The sequence below is a fragment of the Sus scrofa genome, chromosome 9 (genome assembly GCF_054392235.1).
Source record: "Sus scrofa isolate SSC_HxYL_T2T_F1_AM1 chromosome 9, Sscrofa_HxYL_maternal_Yorkshire_Landrace_v2.0, whole genome shotgun sequence".
Taxonomy (NCBI): Eukaryota; Metazoa; Chordata; class Mammalia; order Artiodactyla; family Suidae; genus Sus; species Sus scrofa.
This window is the reverse complement of record NC_139391.1, coordinates 101,689,713-101,712,328: the sequence shown is the minus strand read 5'-3', so window position 1 is coordinate 101,712,328 and position 22,616 is coordinate 101,689,713. Positions and strand designations below refer to the sequence as shown.

The following is a 22,616-nucleotide window of genomic DNA, read 5'->3' as shown; positions in this document are numbered from 1 at the left end:
AAATTCTCAGAGATTAGAGGTCTAAGGCTCCTCTGAAAATGGGGGGTGGGGGCTGTGCATGTGGGCAAAAACAAGAGAAATGGTACAAGGTTTGTATAATAAATAGGAATGTCAGACAACTGAGAACACAACTCTGCCTTACAGGAGTTCCAGAAAGAGTGTCAGTAGGAAATCATCAAAGAAATAATGGACATTTTCCAAAGCCGAAGGCCCATAGGTTCCCCCATAGAATAGCCACTATGTCTCAACACAGTGAATGAAAAAAGATCAAGCCTAAAAGAAAATTTGAGAAAATGTTAAAACACAGCAGGACAGGAGGACAGGATTAGGGTTATAGGGTGGCAGAAAACAGGTCATATAAAATCCTGAAATTAGAATGGCAGCTATACTGGAAGTCTGAAAACAATATAGCAAAATCCTCAAAATTCTGGAGCCAATGATTTTCCTTCTATAAATTTATATCCATCTACCGAGTATGCATGAAGTTTGAATAATACTATTTCCAAACATGAAAAACTCAGAATTTTACTTTGGGTCTTTCTTTGACATGCTAGCTGAAGGAGTGTTTCACTAAAACATCAGAGTAAACTCAGAAAGAAGATGACACAAGTTGGAGGTTAAGGGGCTGCTCCAGGATAAAGGTGAAGTTCAACTCTGGGATGACAAGAGAATCAAAAAGGATGCATTTAATTTAAAAACCAAAAACTGGTTTGGAACTGATGGACATCCACACAGTTTACAATACCAAGAGGACTATTAAGAACTCCAGAAGAGAGTCTGGCGGAAAATTAGCTAAAGTTACATAAACAGCTAAGGAAATGGAAAAAAAAAAAAAAAAAAAAAAAAAAAAAAAGAGAGATGAGATTTAATCCTGGGGCAGAGGGAAGAAGTGTAATCTACTTTCCTAATTATAATAATGTAAATAGTTACTTAGCTAAAGATGGTGGTACCACTATACTGGGAAGATGACAGGGCAGAGGCTTGGGCATGGCTGGCGAAATAGTGAAGATATTACATCTATGGTACTACAAGAAAAGAAAGCTAAAATCCTCATCTTCCTTTATAGAAAGCCAGCAGATACTGTCTAAAATCAATGATATCAAGAAAGACAGCACACAAATGTTATTGAGACATATGGCGGTAAGAACCAGAAGAATTAAGAGTTTTGAACAATATCTTCTAGAGATTAGGAACTTGCAAGGATGCAGGGGTGCTGCTTTTTATGAAAATTTTTTAAATGACTTTAAAAACATGGCTATTGTTCATTTTGACAAATATAAAAATAAATGAGTATTTTTTTAAATGAGTAATTTTTTAAAGTATCATGTAATACATACATTTATGCAAAAAATACTATGGTCTAAATATTTTGGCATGTTTTATGAAAGGCTGATATAATTCTAGAAACATATTAACTCAATCAAGTCTGTATAAGTATAGATAAGAACCACTTTTCTTCTTATCATGGTTAACCTTTTCTCAAAAATGCTGGGCACTTGACTATTTTAATATACTTTAATCCTCAGGTTTCAAGAGCATCCACCTGAATTAGTGAACATACCAACAGAAATACAGGGTTAGCTAGACTGAGTTCACATATCCATATTTCTTCAGGCTGGGATTTGGGGAGTAATAAAACCTAAAGCATGTTCCAAACTAGGTCTCAGGACAGTGGGTGTAGCTACAAGGGCCATTAAGCCAAAGGAATGTCCAATGCACCAGTCAGAAGTCTTCTGAGGATACAGTGAACAGGGGTGTGGCAGAAAAGTTTATTCTTGATAATTTTTGTTTCTTTCAAAATGATTGTATTTTTAATGAATATTTTATTCCCTTTAATAAAACTGTCGCTCAGAATGTAAAAGCGGTCAAGGCAAGGAAAAAAACAAATCGAAGTAACACCCATGCAAGAAGGTATCTCCCTTACTCCTTTTCTTCCTCTCCTGAAATAAGAGTTTGCTGATTCCATACCTCTCTATAGCCACTGCTGATGTGTTCCAAACTGAGGGAATACACAAGATCCTTGCCTCCCACGAACAGTCTCTCTTGATATTCATCTAGCAGCATTGTATGGAGATCAAGAAATCCAAAAGGGCTGTGAAAGACTGATGTTCTGTTTAGATCCAAGAGCTCTGAAATGCAAAACAAAATATACACTAGACAAAAGAGAAAATACAAATGCCTTTATAACAGTTTTCCCATGGCTCTATTTTCATATCTATTAACACTGTGCAGTTAATATTCATTCTGTCATCAGTATAAAGCCTTTAAAATTTGTTACTTAAAAAAATTAAAAATATACAGTAATTAAAAATATTTACTTGTGTATTTGAAAGTTGCTAAGGTAATAGATCTTTAAACTTCTAATTAAAATAAAAATATTCTAGGAGGTCCTGCTGTGGCACTGGCACAGTGGGCTAAGAATCTGACTGCAGCAGCTTAGGTCACAGTGGAGGTATGTGTTCAATCCCCAGCCTGATGTAGCGGATTAAAGAATCTGGCCTTGCTGCAGTTATGGCTTGGATTCAATCCCTGGCCCAGGAATTTCTATAAGCCTTGGGGTGGCAATTAAAAAAAAAAAAAAGAAAAAAGAAAAAAGAAAAGAAGGAAAGGATGAAAGAAAAATGTTCTAACATGTGAGGTGAGAGATATTAACTAAACTTACTGTGGTAGTCATTTACCACATATATCAAATAAATATGTTTAATCTTAAACTAATAACAATGTTATATATCAACTATAATTCAATAAGACCAGAAAAAATTTTTAAAGTATTTGTTCAATATGTAAAAATAGGTTGCAATGGAAATAAGATGCAATATGCACAAATTAAAATCTTTTATAAGTTTATGAATCTAAAAACTTCATTCAACTTAGTATGTAAGGTAAATATCCTATGTTTTTAAATACATAAACAATTATTTTTCACAAGCTTTAATGTAAAGTGCTATATGAAGTCATTCTATTATGCTTTTATATTTACCTTTCCCTCTTTATATAACGAAAATCCTAATTCTACAATAAATATTTCCAGAGCAAATCCATTTAAATCCAGGTGAACACCCACTCAGAAAAAAAATGTTTCCACTTGAAAATGGTTTTGAAAGTCATGTCCAAAATCCAACTGCCCGAGTCTGGAAACCATCAAGATTGTTAAAACCAGGAGGTAACACATGGTAGTGCTCAGTACAGTGGGAATGACTTAAAGCTGGTGGGATCTACTTTCTACCATAGTCATTTTGCCTAGTGTTTATGAATCCACCTCTACTTCAGGAATTATGAATTACTTGTTCTAGCTAACATACATTTAATTTTAGAAAGTCGGAACCTAGCAAACCTCTCATATGTGTGCATTTGTTTGTCAAAAATATTTACTTGCATGTGGCATTTCAGTACTTAAGGTTGGTAAATGCTAAAGAGAACTTTTGATGATGAGCGTGAATATTGCCCCAATATGAAACCCTGCATACTGTAGAGTTCCCAAAGAGGCTTTTTGGGATATACTGGCAAGTTAGAAGATAACTTCATTTCCCAAAAGTTAATTCCTAATGCACTTGACACAGAATGTGAAATACTGGTGACCAGAACACTCAAATCCAGATAACAATATGAAATATGACAACTACAGCATTCTGCCCAGTCTTACATTGTTTCTGAGGAAAGAGAAATGAAGTATCTTTTATCTTCCATTAGGAAGGTATTAACTTCTCTTTCTCTACTCTTAAACTTTTGATGCTCAAAGTTCTGTGGAGTAAGGCTAACTTTCAACCTTTAGTTTAAAATAAGCAATACTGCTAAGATCAAAGTATCATTTATAAAGGTAAAACTTGTGATATTGAATCATTTAACTATTCACCTAAATAAAGAACTTTTTATAAGTTTTGGGAGTTCCCATTGTGGCGCAGTGGTTAAGGAATCCGACTAGAAACCATGAGGTTGAGGGTTCAATCCCTAGCCTTGCTCAGTGGGTTAAGGATCCGGCGTTGCCATGAGCTGTGGTGTAGGTCGCAGGTGTGGCTCAGATCCCGCGTTGTTGTGGCTCTGGCATAGGCCGGTGGCTATAGCTCCGATTAGACCCCTAGCCTGGGAACCTCCATATGCCATGGGAGCGGCCCTAGAAAAGGCAAAAAGACAAAAAAGAAAGTTTTGAAGGAGGGAAATAATAAGGTGTTTGAGTTAGGGAGGGTAACAATGGGAATTTGAGAGTTTAGGGGTTCTTTAATCCTGGGAGACAAATTTTTCCCACTTAATAATTTGTCGAAGTAGAATCATATTGTTGTCCCTCTTCACTAGGCATTTACAAACAGAAAGAGCTACATACTTTAAGTATCCAATATCGTAACAAAAATATAGATCAAAGCTCTCCACTGCCATTACCTGTTGTCTTTATACATAAACATCTATGGTCCTTCATCGGGGCTGCTAAATGGGCTATTTTCCAGAAAACATTCCCCAGTTATTCCAATTGATTGCTAAAATTCCACAAGTGTTATGGATGGTAAAATCGCTATGTGAAAAGATCCAACCAGTCAAAGAATGGCTATATATGAACTAGAACCAACAGGTCTCTAAACTATAGATTTACCAATCATAGTAAGGTAAAGAGCTTAGGAGACTGAGTTGGCCTGAAAATTGAGGTCATGAAAGGAATCAAGCATGAGGCCCTACCCTAAAGTTTTGCCAGAGTGGAATGGTCTGTGCCAACCTTAAAAAGTGTGAATTGAAATGAGGGAAAGCACAACTGGTAAGGAAGGCACTTCATGAATGAATTCCATCTAGGGATGGGATAATCTTGCTTTTTTCCCAATGAGGTCATTAGGGCCCCATTACCTCTGTAAACAAATAGATAGACATCTTATTACTTATTTTTATGACTTGCCAACTTCCGGCCATTCCTTCTATGCTTACTATAATTTTTACAATCTCAAGGTGGTAGTTCTTACTTCTTTGTCAGTAACAGCAGAGACTAATTATTGACTCATAAATCTTATTTTATTCTAATATATCAACTTTTATTCCAACCCATCTCCCCATCTCTATGGTCAAGTCTATCCCATGATATCACAAAGAAAAACTCATGTTCCTGTGGAGATATAGTTTGGAAGATGCAAATGGAAAAAATTCAACAAATCTATTATAAACATTCATTTCTTATGGCCTTTACATTTTTCATCACAGTGAACAACCATAGTGCAACAGTTTGAATTACCACTGTCCTTTATTTTACTTATGAAGAAGCTCAGGTGACCAGAGATTAAATGACTATCCTACAGACACAAACTATTACAACAAAAAATCACCACCATCACCCCCCAAAAAAGAGAGAGAGAATTAAAGTACAAGAGACGTATATATCATAATGAACATCCTGTAGGCTGAGAATCTGGAGAGAGTGTCTGGTCTTAGCTTTACCATTAATTACCTGTGTAAACTTGAACAACCACTTAACCTCTTTAGATTGGTTTCCTGACATGTTAATCACCCTCTACCTTCAGAATTCTTAATTCTTTGACTAAATTGCATTTCCAAAATGGAGGTGATAAAACACTGTTAAAATAAATAAACCCAACCACAGATAATTTCGAGTCTTTCAAAGCATAGTGCTGAATTTATATCTTTGGAATATTAACAAATGGAGGGAGTGATCAATGAATAAGTCTAAATACCCCTTGGCCCATATTTAAACTTGCCTAAAGGGAAGTAGTTAAAATACTTATTTATGACTTTTCATATATTTAAATGATTATAGGATCAAAGACTACTTTTAGATTATTAGGAATTTGGAGGCTAATTTATTTTGATTCATTCATAATGCCCCAGAGGAAATTGCTGCCAAGACATGTTTGGATACATAAAATTGAATATCATGTATGTGCCTCAGGCAGTTAAGAAATTTCATTTCACTTATGAAGAAACTTCCTAGAGTAATTCTTAAGTTATTTTTTTAAATGTGAGACTCAATACACAAACTGTAGTTTTCTTTAAACATGTTCCCAATATAAGAGATTTGCATTGAATGCTTATGCAACTCTCCAGTTTGATCATCACCACCAACAGAATAGTGCCAACGACTGAGTCCTAAGACGGTCAGGCTTATCAGTAGAAATTTCAGAATCAAGGTACTAACCAAAACATATCAATACAAGAGTTGATATTTTTCTTGTCCATTTCCACAGAGATAAATTCTGACTGTGATCTTAATTTACTCAAAGACCCAAACTGTCCTTCCTAACTGTTTATGATTCCTCAATATCCTCAGGTTTAAGCCAGGAAAGGTTAAAAGTATTGACTATGGGTAAATAGTTGTGCTTTAGACATATATCTGGAATAATGGACAAAGGGGCATTCTGTAATAGAAACACTTTCTAAAGATTGTACATATGTTTAATATCAACTTGAATTTTCTACTTTTATTATTTGATTATTTAACTTGCCTCTTTAAAAAATAATCTGAAATGACTTATACAAATATACTCAGTTGAACCAACAAAATACATTGCTGAGGTGTTAAATGAAGAGAAACAAAAATAAAGAAAATAAAATGAATAAATTTTAAGTGATAAAATCCTATACATTGATAAAGGAAATATCAATATTTCTCCCAAGTTTCTTAATATTTAATTAAAAGTCATTATAACCCAGGAGAAAAATTATATCAATTATTTAAGAGCATTGCCTGATGTGATAATTAATTTTATATGTCAACTTGATTGAATCAGGGTCATCCAGATATTTGGCTAAAGATTGTTTCTGGGTGTGTCTGTGAGGGTGATACAGGCTGAGATGAACATGTGAATTGATAAGCTCATTAAAGCAAACTGCCCTCTCTCCAATGTGCATGGTCACCATTATGCAACGCACAGAGGGTCTGAATAGAACAAAAGACGGTGGGAGAAAGGATCACCCCTTTTTTTCTGCCTAAATTCTGCCTAAGAATAAGCTAACATCACCTTTCTCCTGCCTTCAGACTGAGACTTAATCATCTGTTTTCCTGGTTCTCGGGTCTTTGCACTCAGACTGAACTTTCTGAGTTCACTAGCTTTCGAGGTGGCTATCTTACAAGTAACAGATTGCAAGGCTTCTCAGACTCCACAACTGGCATAAGGCAATTCTTCATTTTATATCCCCTTTGGTTCTGTTGGTTCTTTTTGGAGAAGCCTAATACACCAGACATTAAGAACTAAAATAAATTTCTCCTGAGGTCCTCTTAATAGGAATGCTGAAAAATACTATGATGGACACCAAACATGACTGCAAAATAAGATTTCAAGTGCTACACCTCTGCCTATCAATAACATCCCTTGATACAAGCCAAATGAATTCTTATTAAAGAGCAACATACCAAAAGTGACTTTATGGTGCTCATGTTAGTTAGGACATTAATGATTGCAAAGAACAGAGATTAAGTAAACCAGGGTAATGCAAAGCCAAGTACAGAAAACCATGCCTAATGGTAATTCAAAAACTAACAGAAGCACAAAGTAATTTATTTCTTAGGAGATGATAGCTTGGTTCTTGTTTCTTTTAATGCCACTGCTTCACTGTATTGATTCTATCAGGCTTATTTATTAGTTTGCTCATGGCCACATATGTCTGCATTAGCCCCCAACAGTAAGACCCTCCAGCTTCCATCCCACCACTATATGACAATAAGTTTCTGCATCTTTCAATTCAAATTCTAAAGAAAAAGAATGCAGCTGGCTTTGCCAGTGTTCTCCATTCATATATTGATGGCTTCCTCTATATTGGCTGCTTTGGGATCAATTATCTGTCCCTAGTTAATCTAGTCCCTAGAACTATGAAGGTTTAGAGTTGCCACGATGGAAGTATATCTATCAGTCCCAGTCTGTCTCTACCTATGAATAAATTTATTGGAACATAAGTTCATTATAATCTATATTTCTAATAGACTGAATCAATTGACCACTGTTGACAGATATTCAATATAATCTTAAGTGCTGAAGAGTATTTGCCAAAAATGAAAATCTGGGTTTTTCATTAGTTGATCTTCAACCATCCTTTCTGATTATAAATGAATTGCTAAATTCATTCATACAACTGGAGAATAAACATTACTCCCTCCACAGAGACCAATTCTTCTATTTCTATTCCCTTTTAGGATAAGGAAACATTCATCTATCTCATCCATATGAATTTCTAGAAACTGATATATGCTTTATTTGTAAAAAGAGCATTGTAAACATAAAAGCAATTTAAAAAATAAAAATAGTAAAGTTTGATAAATCATGGAATTTTCCAAAGTTTAAAAAAGAAACAAAACCAGTTATTAAAGCAAAAGCAGAGAAAATGTATTTATTTACAGCATACATATGGAAACAAATTATTACTCTCTTAATATGATGGAAAATATTTTTTAAAATTTATTTTTATTTTTTATTTTTTGTCTTTTTATTGCCTTTTCTAGGGCCGTTCCTGTGGCATATGGAGGCTCCCAGGCTAGGGGTTTAATCGGAGCCAGAGCCACCAGCCTATTCCAAAGCCACAGCAATGCAGGATCCGAGTGGTGTCTGCAACCTACACCACAGCTCATGGCAACACCGGATCGTTAACCCACTGAGCAAGGGCAGGGATGGAACCTGCAACCTCATGGTTCCTAGTCGGATTTGTTAACCACTGCGCCACGACAGGAACTCCTGGAAAATATTTTATAGAAAGAAGACATTTACCTCTATTCTCTAAACAGACATGTCGGAATAGAAGACAAAAAATAATTCATATTAAAAAAAGAATTCAGCTTGGAGTTCCCATTGTGGCTCAGTGGTTAACTAATCCAACTTGGAACTGTGAGGCTGTGGGTTTGATTCCTGGCCTTGCTCAGAGGGTTAAGGATCCGGTGTTGCTGTGGCTCTGGTGTAGGCTAGTGGCCACAGCTCCCATTAGACCCCTAGCCTGGGAATGTCCATATGTGGCAGGAGCGGCCCAAGAATTGGCAAAAAAGACAAATAAAATAAAATAAAGAATTCAGCTTCATTAAATATACAAAGAAATGAATTTAGAAATATCATCTTAAATGGTATTTTAAAAAATTACCATAGTAGTGAACATGAGGTTTGGGATATTGCTATTAGGACTTTTCCAAAGGCCAATGTGACATTTCTATATTATTGAAATTATTTCCAGTAACCATGTAATACTTTACCAAAACCAAAATTCTATGTTATCAACAAAAGGGAAAGGAATGGGAAAGTGCCTTCCTATTTTATGCAATCAAATGTCTTCATATGTCCTGATATTATTCCTCTCAGCCCTGACTCTCAGGTGGTGAGAACAATAAATTAATACCTGTTGAGTCATTATGTGTCATATATTTTCTAAAGGTTTGGCATTTATTATCCCATTTAATCATGTGGCCCTTCTGTAAAGTAGTACCTACAACTATCCCCATTCTCTAGAAGAAAAAAGAGAGGTCTTAAGATATTCAGTGCACTATGAAGGTTACTTGGTCATTGTTGGTGCCAAAATTTGAATAAGAGAAGTTGATTGGGGAGTTTAGTCATCCCAGTTCTGGTGCACACAGACAAAGAGCAAAAAGACTGTCTGACTTGTTAAAACCTTGTTTCTTACAAACAATGAATCCATAACCTATTATACATAAAACTCCCTACAAAAGTAACTAAGAAAAGTCTAGCCTTTAAAGGATTACAATGTGTCTGAAATTAAATACATTTTTGCAGAGCTTGCTATTAATAAAAAGATTAAATGGAAGGTTTACCCAATGTTCAATAGCTGGGGTGAATAGAATTCAAAATAATTCAACAGCAATAACATCAACAGGAAAATGCTGATTAATAACAATTTTAATTATCTCTCACTTATATTTTATAAACTATCTCAAATAACTACAGACTTTTTCATGTTGCTTTGACTTATCAATTGGTAACATTTTCAATTTTATTCATCTTACTTCAAGAAAACCAAAATGTTCCTACTTAATATGCAATAGTTTCAAAAGGAATTGAAAGTTTTTTGGTATGCACTAAAGGCAAACAAAACAACACACACACACACACACACACACACACACACACCCTTAAGCAGGAAGCTTTCCTCCTTCTTTAAGAATATCCCCTCTTTTTAGTTTTTAGAGCCAGTGTTTTAAGTTGTAATAGTGGTCTTAGCTCTAAATTATAGTCCATGGACTTGGCATATTTACCAAGCAATGGCTAACTTCTTTATCCCTCTGCATGGCTTCAAGCTGCTTAGATGAAAGAATCAGAAAACATACAGGAAGAGGGGGACAAAAGAATCTCTACTCTCAGGTAATCTCCAGAAAACACAGTGCAAATAATGGACAGTGCTGACTTTGTTAAAAGAAGAGAGCTCATCTTGAGTTCTTCCTATGCTAAAAATAACACAAATTACTTAAGGGAGGGAGTGGACAAAGAAACAAGACTAAACTGAGATGCACCAACTCAGAGTTCATCCGGAAATTTTCTCAAGAGGGAACTAATTATTATTGCTAAGCTGCATGCTAATTATCAGCTGTCAATGAAGATATACGCAGAGGATTTAGTCATTTCCTCTCAAGGCCCTTCTTTTTAAACTGCAAGGGAAATAGTTTTAAAACTCACTGACATGAATATATTACAGAGACTGTTCTTTTCACTTTTGTCAAAATATATTTCAATTCCACACGTCCAGGTATAAGATGGGGGAGGAGACAGTACATATTTTTCAGTTCTCAGGCCAAAATAAATTTCCAAAGGACAAGTATTTCCTTATTGAATGTACACTTCTTCCACTGTCACCTGCAGAGTAGTGACTTCCTGAGACCCAAGACTTTAAAATTTTCATTATTTCCCAAATCAGTTATTTTATCCAATGTTCTAAAGTTAATTCAACAATAAAATATTGATTTGCACACATAGTATGCACTGATAATGAAAATGAATTCGAAATAATGGTTAGAAATTTTCTTAACAGTTCAAAAGGAAAAGGTTTCTTACAACATGCTTTGATGGTTTTGACAGATCTGATCAATGCTCACTAATGGCTTGTAATAATGGTGAAACAGAGTGGTAAAGAAATAAGCAATTAACTTTTTTTAAAGTGTAAACAGGGCTTACTAATTGGGCTTCCCTGCAACGGACTGTGGCTGGCCTTTCATGCACCCTCTGAACTTTCAGATTTCTATCTTTCTAACAAGTCAAAGGTCCATCACAGGCATCGTGCTGTTCCAAGTTTTAATCATAAATCGCTTCCAACAAAAGCAAAGAGAGTTCAAATGTACACATGAATAGCCAAGGCATGAAACAGACTTTAGTTTTCTCAGTCAAGAAAAATAAAATAGTGTCAGAATTTTAAGATTCCTTTTGTTCCCATCATATATAAATTTTTATTATTTAGTATTACACATGATATTCTGGCTTTCAGGTCCCTGAACTCCGTTACAAACACAAGGTTACCAAGAGACAAGGCTATACAGAACAGAATCACTGTCTATCCACATACTACATGTGTGTTTGAGTGCTCATATTTAAGTCGCTGAACTGAACAAAATCATAAAGCGGTACTCCCTAAAAGTCATTGATTTAACAATTTATTTTTGATTGCCTTCTAAATGTTTAATTACATTTTATTTCATTGGAGGCCAAAGGAGTAAGTTAGGCTGAGCCTGCAGGCTGGAGGAACCTTGAACTGGGTGGGACTCCCGTGTGTCCTCATTCAACATTCCTTTGGAGCCTTGTAAACTAGGACATGTTATTTTAAATGTGATGGAAAGGCCTTCAAAGGTTTTTTTTTTTTTTTTTTTTTTTTCGTATTAAATTATAGTTGATTTACAGTATTGTGTCAGTTTCTGCTGTACAGCATAGTGACCCAGTCATACATATACATAGTTTTTTTTTCCCATACTATCCTCCATCATGTTCTATCCCAAGAGACTGGATATAGTGAAAGCAATTCTATGACTGGATTTATTTTAAAAATAGCAATTGGTTTTGATGTGCATAGTCACCAGCAGAGGGCAAAAGTTGAATAAAAGGAGGTTTGGAGACTTTTTTTTTTTTTTCTTTTAATAAGCAGGTGAGGAGAATGCTAGTGGAAAAATAACAAGGTTCACTGTGGAGGCAGAGAACTGAAAGAATAAATGGAAGAAAGCTAGGCATCATATTTTACACATTAAGGTAAAAGGTTTTTTTTAATTTAAGTTGTTTAGGAATGAGAGAACATACCATAATTCACTCTGATGAAACAGTCAATATATACTGACATGCTCTGCATTAGGTACTATCTCTGGGGTTCAGAGGGATATTAAAAATCAATGAAATTATGTAGGAATAACACAAAGCAGATTTTGGCACTCTTCATTCTATTTCTGTAAATTAATTTTAGAGGTAAGGTTTTTCAGACTTATGTACTGGATAAAATCAGGCCCGTTCACTTTTCTTTTTTTTAAGAAAATTCTTTTTATGGTTCAGAACCAGAACGAATATAAAAATTTGCAATGATAGACTCCCTCCCATCTGGACTCACTCTTCCCGTACAGTTCTCATTCCTTTGCCTCCAGGGTGAAACTCTGCCTACTTCCTTGGGTACCTTTCCTGAATTTCTTATGCCTACACAACAAATAAGGTGCAAGGTCTTTAATACCTTCCCAACTATTTTGTATACAAAAAAAAGTAGTAATGTAAGCTCTGTTGTTTACTTGGCTTTTCTTCACTTATTTATCTTAAAAGTCTTTCTGTATCAAAATTCAGTCATAGTACAGCTGCATGATATCCCATTTTATGAATCAGCTATTGGCAGGTATTTGAATTCTTACAAATTTTTTCTATTAAAAAGAAGGTTAACATATGATATCACTTATAGGTGGAATCCAAAAAAAAAAAAAAAAAAGTGACCGTATTTACAAGACAGAAATAGACTCACCGACATAGAAAACAAACTTGTGGTTACCAAAGGGGACAGTGGCGGGGCAGGATGGAGATAAATTAGGAATTCGTGATTAATATATATACATTACTATATGTAAAATATATAAACAATAAGGGCCCACTGTATAGCACAGAGGACCATACTCAATATCTTAAAATAATCTGTGGTGAAAAAGAATCTGAAAAAGAACACACCTACAAACACACACATAATAGAGATGTATAACTGAATCACTTTGCTGTATACCTGAAATTAACACAGCATTGTAAATCAACTATACTTCAACTTAAAAAGTGGTTTAAAAACAGCACTACAGCACAGGGAACTAAATCCAATCATTTGTGATGGGAACATGATGGAGGATAATGTGAGAAAAAAAAAAAATATATATATATACACACACATATATATATATATATATATATATATATACATGTGATAGGTCACTTTGCTGTACAGTAGAAATTGACAGAACACTGTAAATCAACTATAATGGAAAAATAAAAATCACAAAATAAAAATAGCACAATGTATATTCATGAATATATGCCAATTCACAATGTGAAAATATACTTGTAAGATACACCTTTCAGAAGTGGAATTACTAGGTAAAAAATACATAAATTCATAATTTTTTACAGATACTGCCAATGTGCCTCCATGGGAATTTTATACTACTGTACATGAGAGTGACCATTTTCCCAGCACCTGGAGAACAGTATGTCATTAAAGTTTGTGATTTGATGATCTGATTGGGGAAATATGAATTATATTTACATTTTTCTTATCATGGGTGAAGTTAAGCATCTTTTCATATATCTTAGAGTACTTCATCTTCACTTTTTGGCATTTTCTCTTTATGTCCATTGCCTAGTTTTCCATAAAATTAGTTGCTTTGTCAACATCTGAATTTAAGAAACGTTTAAACTTTGAAGTTTAAGTCATGTGATGTCATGGTTGAGAGATGAAGGAGGCTAGGCTCTTCAATGCAGAAATTTATGCTTCAACCATGTTAGATGTTTTTGTTTGTTTGCTTTTTAGGGCCACACCTGCAGCATTTGGAAGTTCCAAGACTGGGGGTTGAATGAGAGCTAGAGCTGCTGGCCTAGGCCACAGCCACAGAAATGCTGGATCCAAGCTTCCTCTTCGACCTACACCACAGCTCGTGGCAATGCTGGGTCCGCAACCCACTGAGCAGGACCAGGGATTGAACCCACATCTTCATGGATACTAGTCAGGGTCTCAGGTTCATTCCTGCTGCACCACAATGGGAAATCTGGAAAGATTTTTTTTTTTTTAATTTTCCCACTGTACAGCAAGGGGATCAAGTTATCCTTACATGTATACATTACAATTACATTTTTTCCCCACCTTTTGTTCTGTTGCAACATGAGTATCTAGACAAAGTTCTCAATGCTATTCAGCAGGATCTCCTTGTAAATCTATTCGAAGTTGTATCTGATAAGCCCAAGCTCCCGATCACTCCCACTCCCTCCCCCTCCCATCAGGCAGCCACAAGTCTTTTCTCCAAGTCCATGATTTTCTTTTCTGAGGAGATGTTCATTTGTGCTGGATATTAGGTTCCAGTTATAAGTGATATTATATGGTATTTGTCTTTGTCTTTCTGGCTCATTTCACTCAGGATGAGATTCTCTAGTTCCATCCATGTTGCTGCAAATGGCATTATGTCATCCTTTTTTATGGCTGAGTAGTATTCCATTGTGTATATATACCACATCTTCCGAATCCAATCATCTGCTGATGGACATTTGGGTTGTTTCCATGTCCTGGCTATTGTGAATAGTGCTGCAATGAACATGCAGGTGCATGTGTCTCTTTTAAGTAGAGTTTTGTCCGGATACATGGCCAAGAGCGGGATTGCAGGGTCATGTGGAAGTTCTATGTATAGATTTCTAAGGAATCTCCAAACTGTTCTCCATAGTGGCTGTACCAGTTTACATTCCCACCAACAGTGCAGGAGGGTTCCCTTTTCTCCACAGCCCCTCCAGCACTTGTTATTTGTGGATTTATTAATGATGGCCATTCTGACTGCTGTGAGGTGGTATCTCATGGTAGTTTTGATTTGCATTTCTCTTATAATCAGCGATGTTGAGCATTTTTTCATGTGTTTGCTGGCCATCTGTATATCTTCTTTGGAGAAATGTCTATTCAGGTCTTTTGCCCATTTTTCCATTGATTGATTGGCTTTTTTGCTGTTGAGTTGTATAAATTGTTTATATATTCTAGAGATTAAGCCCTTGTCGGTTGCATCATTTGAAACTATTTTCTCCCATTCTGAAAGTTGTCTTTTTGTTTTCTTTTTGGTTTCCTTTGCTGTGCAAAAGCTTTTCAGTCTGATTAGGTCCCATGGGTTTATTTTTGCTCTAATTTCTATTGCTTTGGGAGACTGACCTGAGAAAATATTCATGATGTTGATGTCAGAGAGTGTTTTGCCTATGTTTTCTTCTAGGAGTTTGATGGTGTCCTGTCGTATATTTAAGTCTTTCAGCCATTTGGAGTTTATTTTTGTGCATGGTGTGAGGGTGCGTTCTAGTTTCATTGCTTTGCATGCAGCTGTCCAGGTTTCCCAGCAATGCTTGCTGAATAGACTTTCTTTTTCCCATTTTATGTTCTTGCCTCCCTTGTCAAAGATTAATTGACCATAGGTGTCAGGGTTTAATTCCGGGTTCTCTATTCTGTTCCATTGGTCTGTCTGTCTGTTTTGATACCAGTACCACACTGTTTTGATGACTGTGGCTTTGTAGTATTTCTTGGAAAGATATTTTTTTTATGTTTTATATTTTTGCTTTAGTGAATAGAGTTAATTTTTACTTATCCAGGGTAATTAACCAGCTTGGCATTAACTCTTCACCCCAATAATGAATAAGGAAACATGCTCAGTCTCCCAGCAGCTGCATTGGGTGTTGACAAAAACCCCAGGCACAACTGTTCAGCTGTGGAGTCGAGTCATGTGGGATAGGAAATGTGGAACTGTGGCCGTAGAGGAATTGCCAAAGTTAGGGTGATGACCTTGGTTTTACAACCAGGGGCCCCTACAGGTTATAAAAAAAAAAAAAAAAAAAAAAAAAACCTTGTGGTATTCCCCAAGGATACCGCAGTCGATTCAGACTTTTTCCTCCCCTCCTCCATCTTCCCTGCCCTAAGGGCCAAGTTTTCCATTTGGCCTGTCCCTGTCACAATTCTTCTGGACTTTTCTTACAGCCCCATTTTGAAAGCTCCCTATTAAATCCATTAAACTCATGTAGTTGTTTTGTTTATTTGTTTAATGGTCATGCACCTACTTTTATTGCCAGAGACTTTTTCTTTCTCTCTTTTTTTTGGCTGCACTTGTGGAAAGCAGAAGTTCTCAGGTCAGGGATCAAACCAGTGCCACAGCAGCAACTCCAGCTACTTCAGTGACAACGCCAGATCCTTAACCTGCTGAGTCACATGGGAACTCTTTATTTAGTTTTAACAATTATTTTCATTCATTCACGATTCCTAAATCCATGACTCTTTCCCACTCACACATTATCTAGGAGTTATATTAAGAGGCACAATATAATATTTTAATTTACTTACTACTAAAAAATATCAGAAATGCTGTGCTTAACACATAGTTTCCCAAGGCCGCTGCTGTGGAGATTGATTTTTATTTGTTGTCAGGATTTTATTGAACACTAGCCAATGAAAAAATTTCTTTCACATGGAGGGAAAAATGACTTACTCAAAACAGGACTTTTCAACCCTACTCTTAATTTGACTCTGTGTTGTTATGAGAATTGCAGAATTTAAGCAACAAATATGTTCCATGTTTTAAATATTCAGTCAGAGCAGAAGCTAATGAATCCAAGAATATGTGTGAAATATCATAATGTTTTCTATACTGTTAGTCATTTAAAACTAATCTAGAGGAGGGGAGTGAGAGGAAATGGTTTCCTACAAGTCCAAAAAAATACTGTCAGTATTGTAATACTGTGCTACAGGTTTGATCATCACCTGAACATCTTCCTTTCAAAATATTTTCATACAATCTATGAAACTGTCTGTGGTAAGAAAGCTTCGATTTTATTTATTTGTTTGTTACTTCTTAACGTTAGACATGTATAAATAGCATTCATTTTACAGTAATTTTGTTTTTTCTCTTTTGGCCACCCAGCAGCATATGGAGTTCGCAGGCCAGGGACTGAATCTAAGATGGAGCTGTGACCTACACAGAATCCTTAATCCACTGTGCCAGGCCTGAGATTGAACCAGCATCCCTGCTGCTGCAGAGACACTATCAGTCTCTTTATGTCATGGCAGAAACTGCTACAGTAATATTTTAAAAGCCACTTTTTCTGGTTTATGCCATTTCACCATGGATTGGCTCTCATTTAATATTTAAAACTGGAATAATAAAACACCACTGTTACATATATTTATATCATATTCCATCTTGAATTAGGTTCAAAATGAGTGAGCGATAGTACTACATAATTCACTCCTTCTAATAAACACTTAATGATCCTGACTTCCACTGCTCAATCTACACCCTACAGAAAACTGAATTTTGTAAGATACTTTTGATTTTTTTTTGTCTTTTTAGGGCTGCACCTGCAGCATATGGAGGTTCCTAGGCTAGTGGTCTAATCAGAGTTGTAGCCGCCGGACTGTGCCACAGCCACAGACAGCAATGCAGGATCTGAGCTGCGTCTGTGACTTACACCACAGCTCACGGCAACACTGGATCCCTAACCCACTGAGCTAGGCCAAGGATCAAACCCACAACCTCATGGTTCCTAGTTGGATTCGTTTCCACCGTGCTATAACCGGAACTCCAGATACTTTTGATTTTGAACAAGTTGGCTAATTTATACACAATTGTAATTAGTATAATTAGCTATTAACTTATAAATATATTCAATATTAGCTAAGAAGTGTTCTATGCTCTAAAACTAATGCAGGCTTGGTTGAATTTAAGTCATGCTACGAAGTTGAATAGATCTAGCATCTGTTTTTTATTCTAGAGTTGATCATTTTCAGTGTTACAGTGATATAACTTTCTAATACATTCTACTTAATATTCTCTGATACCTGTATAGGAAAAGAACTTGAAAAAGAATGGATATGTATAAATGTATAATTGAATCACTTTGCTGTATAGCAGAAATTAACACAACATTGTTACTTCAATAACATTTAAAAAAATGAAAAAAAAACCATTAGACTAAACTATCTCCACTCTACACATGAAATTTAAATTCTAAGTAGCATAATAGCAGCCAAACATTCTTTCAACATTTTTGCTACTACTATTAAACCTTGGATTTTTATGAGTTTTTCAGTATTTAATTTGGTAGTTGTTTTTATAAGAACACAGATGTCAATTTCTAGACAGGTGTATGACTTGACATGGTTAAAGCATCGCAGCTAAACACCCTCTGCACTCTCCTCTTTTGACCTCTAATAAAGATCTTTAGTCTCATCTTTATATAAATAAATCGTTCTTTCAACCCATATAATTTAATCCTATAAAACATTCCTTCTAGGAAAAAATGACTTCCAGATGTGCTGGGAGTTCACAATCTAACAATCTGACACATTGAACATTTGCACCTTTAAAAATATGTAGTTTCCAGAATGACATATTACTATAAAATAAGGGCTACTGTGTAATTTGCACACTTTATTAACAGCACATTTTCCTCAGAGCTTCAATAATGATAGAATAATAACTGAATTTCAAATCCCAGACAGAATGAAGGGCAAATTTATAAACTTTTGATATCTCATTAATTAAATGGAAATTGAATATACTCATCCACATTATAACGACAAAGAAAATGATATTGTTGGTAGATGCATATCTGATATAGAAAGGAGGCTGTGTGTTATTTGCCATCATTTGATAGGTCTGGAAATGCAAGACACCCACTAAAAGCTCATTTGCTCTTAAATTACATGCCTCAATTACTGTAGCTGCTGCCATGTGAACCGGAAGCCTCTTAATAGGTAATGGGCCCCCTGGGTAGATGGGTTCTCTTCAGATGTGGCTAAGAAAAATGTGAAGAGAAAAGACAAACCCATGCTATGTGTACAATTCGCTGATGACTTTCTTTCACAAAAAGTTGCCTTAGTGACTAAGCTGCTAACAAATTCGTCTTCTGTTTTCCTTTTCTGGTGATCCTCAATAAGCACTGATTCACTTTCCAGAAAAACCTGCTCTTTATAACCTGTCACAAGGCAAATAGTACCTAAGAAGACCGCCCGTGTTTTCTCTGAAAACTTTAAAGGAAGTGAAACTCACTTTCACAGAAAGGTTCCTGTGTGGTAGGTACTATGTAAAAGACCCATTTTGCATAATTTCATTTTCCCTTCATATCACTTCAACAATGGACGGATCATACTTTCCATTTTATAGATTAGGAAACAGAAGCTAGAGAAACTTTAAAACTTCCTGCTATCACAAATATCAGCATCTCTGGACCTAGTACATTATTTTGCTTATTTTGTATATCTGACCTTAACAGAAGAGTTTGTCTAAATATATAGTTTCTTCATAGACTAGTCATAAGATACATCTCTGAGGAGTATGTCACAGTTGTTTCCCATATTTCATGCATTTATCAAATAACATTTATTCGTGATAAATGGCCATAGACAGTTTTGGAGGGTGGCAATTATTCAATCCGTAACTCAGGCTTTTCTCATAATTCATCTCATGCATCCCAAGAGCTATTTCATGGCAGCCATGTTTATGTTGCAATATCCCATCACAACAAACAGAAAAAAATGGGACCCAGAGGGTCAGACAACACAGAGATCAGAAGAAAATAAAACAAAAACATATACCTCTTTACTTCAAATCAGTTAGAGGACATAATGTTCTGGAAAATAAAAATTATTTAAAAAATAAATTGAGATGCCTGTGTTTTGTTCCCAACTTTACCATCAAATACACCATTTACAGGAGATAAGTTCCCCACATGCAGGATGAGAGAAGTGCATGGGATCCTCACTAAGTTTCCTTCAGCTTCACAAACTGTATCACATCATGAACGATACGATCTCCAGTCAGTGAAAACAGAAACTAGAAGTGCTCAAAGATGCTCACTAGAATTTTTTAATTGTCAGGTTTTTTTTTAAACCATGATAAATGTAGAATGAATTCTAGCCACATGGAAAGATAAGAATTCATGAAGGTACAATTTTGTATCTGTTGAGTTTCTTGGGTCAAAAAAATCATAGGGTAAAAAGCAAAAAATTTATTGTTATTGATCTGTTTCCTGTCATTTTTTTGGATAGGATTCCAAGAAAAGGGGTAAGCAATAAATCATCTACATTCTAGCTTCATACTCATATAACATACTTGTTAAGAAAATGAGAAAACATGAATTAGCTCACCCTAAAATTAGAAAAAGTAAAAGATGTGACAAAAACTTTATAAATTATAATGCAATCACCTAAGCCAAAATCTTATTTCTCAGGAAACAAATAACTTAATAAATGTGAACACCTTTTACATGCTGAGAACAAGAGAATATATGATAAATAAGAAAAAGTATGGGAAACCTGGAAGACCTTTTTATGGGATAAATTAAAATGTCTTTCATAGGACTCACTGGAGAAACTTCAAAGTACAAAATTAGCTCTAGACAGCAATTTATTAGTAGAGCAAGTTGAAAGAATGAAACCTAAGATCTGCCAAGAAATTCAAGATTCGGTCCTTATTCTATATTTTTTATGATAGGACTGCCAATCATCTCCTTTGAGAATCAACTGCATTTCTGAAAATATCATGCCTGCCAGCTGGAGGCAAGAGTAAAATGCATTAACATGTAGCTGCCCTATTCCCAGACCCCAACTTTATCAGAACAGATGCTTGTACCCAGGTAACTGGCTATCCATCATAGAGTCAAATACGATTTTACATGTACTTGGATCCTTCTGGCAAGGTTAGTGCCCTTATCTGGGGGAAAAAAAATCCTCGCAAAATTGGGAACAGGAGGTCAATTTTCCTTTCCTTCCATGACCAAGCTGAGATAGCCACTGCCACTGGAAGGGAGCAAACGCATTAACCTCCCCTACTGGCAGACACCCTTCAAAGTGATGATTCAATTTTTTAGAATGCTTGTAGCTAGTGACGGCTAGGACTGAACACCTTGAAACAGAGCTCTGTGTGTCTGTGAGTATGAAAGGGGGAGGGGACAATTAAAGAATGCGAACATGGGGGAATGGGAGGCAAGCAGGGAAAAGAAGTGTAAAAGTATTCACTTCAACATTTCCTCTCGCTTTGCAACACGGGAAAGAGAAAAAGAAAAAATGGTAATTAAAACTGATATAAATAATGTCAAGATGTGACCATTTTGATTACAGTTCTTATAGCTAAAAAATAACATAATTTAACAGTTAGGATATTGAGGGGTTCAAAGCTACAAAGTCCCAGCCTGCTTTTGTAGAACTTATCAATTCCAGCCCTCAGAGAGCCTCTCGACTTTCCACATAAGAAATAAAAACATATATACCATACCTAAATTATCCAATGCATTCAAATTGCTAAGATGGTTATAGTGAAATTATTAAAGAACATTAAAAAAGGATTAATCGGTAATATAATTTTCTTTGGCAAAGGCAAGATCATTAACAGAGTCTCTAACTTCTATGATGTCAACTGCAATATTTAAAATTCTGGAGTTACTTCATTCATTAATATTCATTGATACAGCATAGTACGTATGAGTTTTTCTGTTTGTTTGCTTTTTAAGGGCCACACACACAGCATACGGAAGTTCCCAGGCCAGGGGCCTAATTGGAGCTGCAGCTGCTGAACCTAAGCCACAGGTAGATCCAAGCCAAGTCTTCGAACTATACCACAGCTCACTGCAGTGCTGGGTCCTTAACCAGCTGAGCAGGGCCAGGGATGGAACCTGCATCCTTATGGATACTAGATGGGTTAGTTAGCACTGAGTCACAATGGGAATGCCCATGTGACATTTTAAAAGGTATTTTGTTATAATAAATTATCTAGAATAAGTTAAATTTTTCAAGGTAACCAATTAGCATATTTTCCTTAGTAAAGTTTTTTTCACTATTTCAGGGGCAAATTACCTTTCATAAAATAATAACCTCTAATGTAATTAACTACCCTATTTATATGACCAAGGAGACACCATACTTAGAATCAAAAGGACAAAACAAAAATTGTTTTTAATGGGTGATTGTTTTTAATGGGTAATTTTTTTTTTTTTTTTTTTTTTTTGCTGTTTTAGGGGCACACTCACAGCATATGGAGTTTCCCAGGCTAGGGGTTGAATCGGAGCTACAGCTGCCAGTCTATGCCACAGTCACAACAACATGGGATCCGAGCCATGTCTTCAACCTACACCATAGCTCGTGGCAATGCTGGATCCTCAACCCACTGAGCAAGGCCAGGGATGGAACCCGCATCCTCATGGATACTAGTCAGATTCTTAATCCACTGAGCCACAGCAGGAACTCCAATGGGTAATTTTTTTTATTGAGTTCTCTGAACTTACTCTGAATGAAGCTCTAAGTATTTTCTGGAGGGGCTAACGTAATAAGCACAATTGCCTATGTGGTATAATTTGAAATGGGATAACTAAAAGGGCTCTTTAAGTCCAAATATTTAATCCTATCCCAGTTAATACTGTCATTAAAGTTTTACAGCTTTGATATTTCTGGCTTTCAAGAGATCTTACTGAAATTTTGGAACCTCTAGG

The 22,616-nt window shown here is 35.7% G+C and overlaps 1 protein-coding gene across 4 annotated transcripts in view; it reads right to left on the bottom strand.

The window, feature by feature from the left end:
• The window catches only part of SEMA3E (semaphorin 3E), a 258,462-nt gene that overhangs the window by 118,986 nt on the left and 116,860 nt on the right, over positions 1-22,616 (bottom strand). For all 4 annotated transcript variants that reach the window (XR_014816009.1, XR_014816010.1, XM_084977289.1 and 1 more), the window contains exon 2: positions 1,969-2,129. Coding sequence is in view for 1 of the 4 variants with exons in the window: in XM_003130220.7 (XP_003130268.3) it covers positions 1,969-2,129 (161 nt within the window). In the remaining 3 variants the exon portion in view is untranslated. The remainder of the gene's footprint in view (positions 1-1,968; positions 2,130-22,616) is intronic.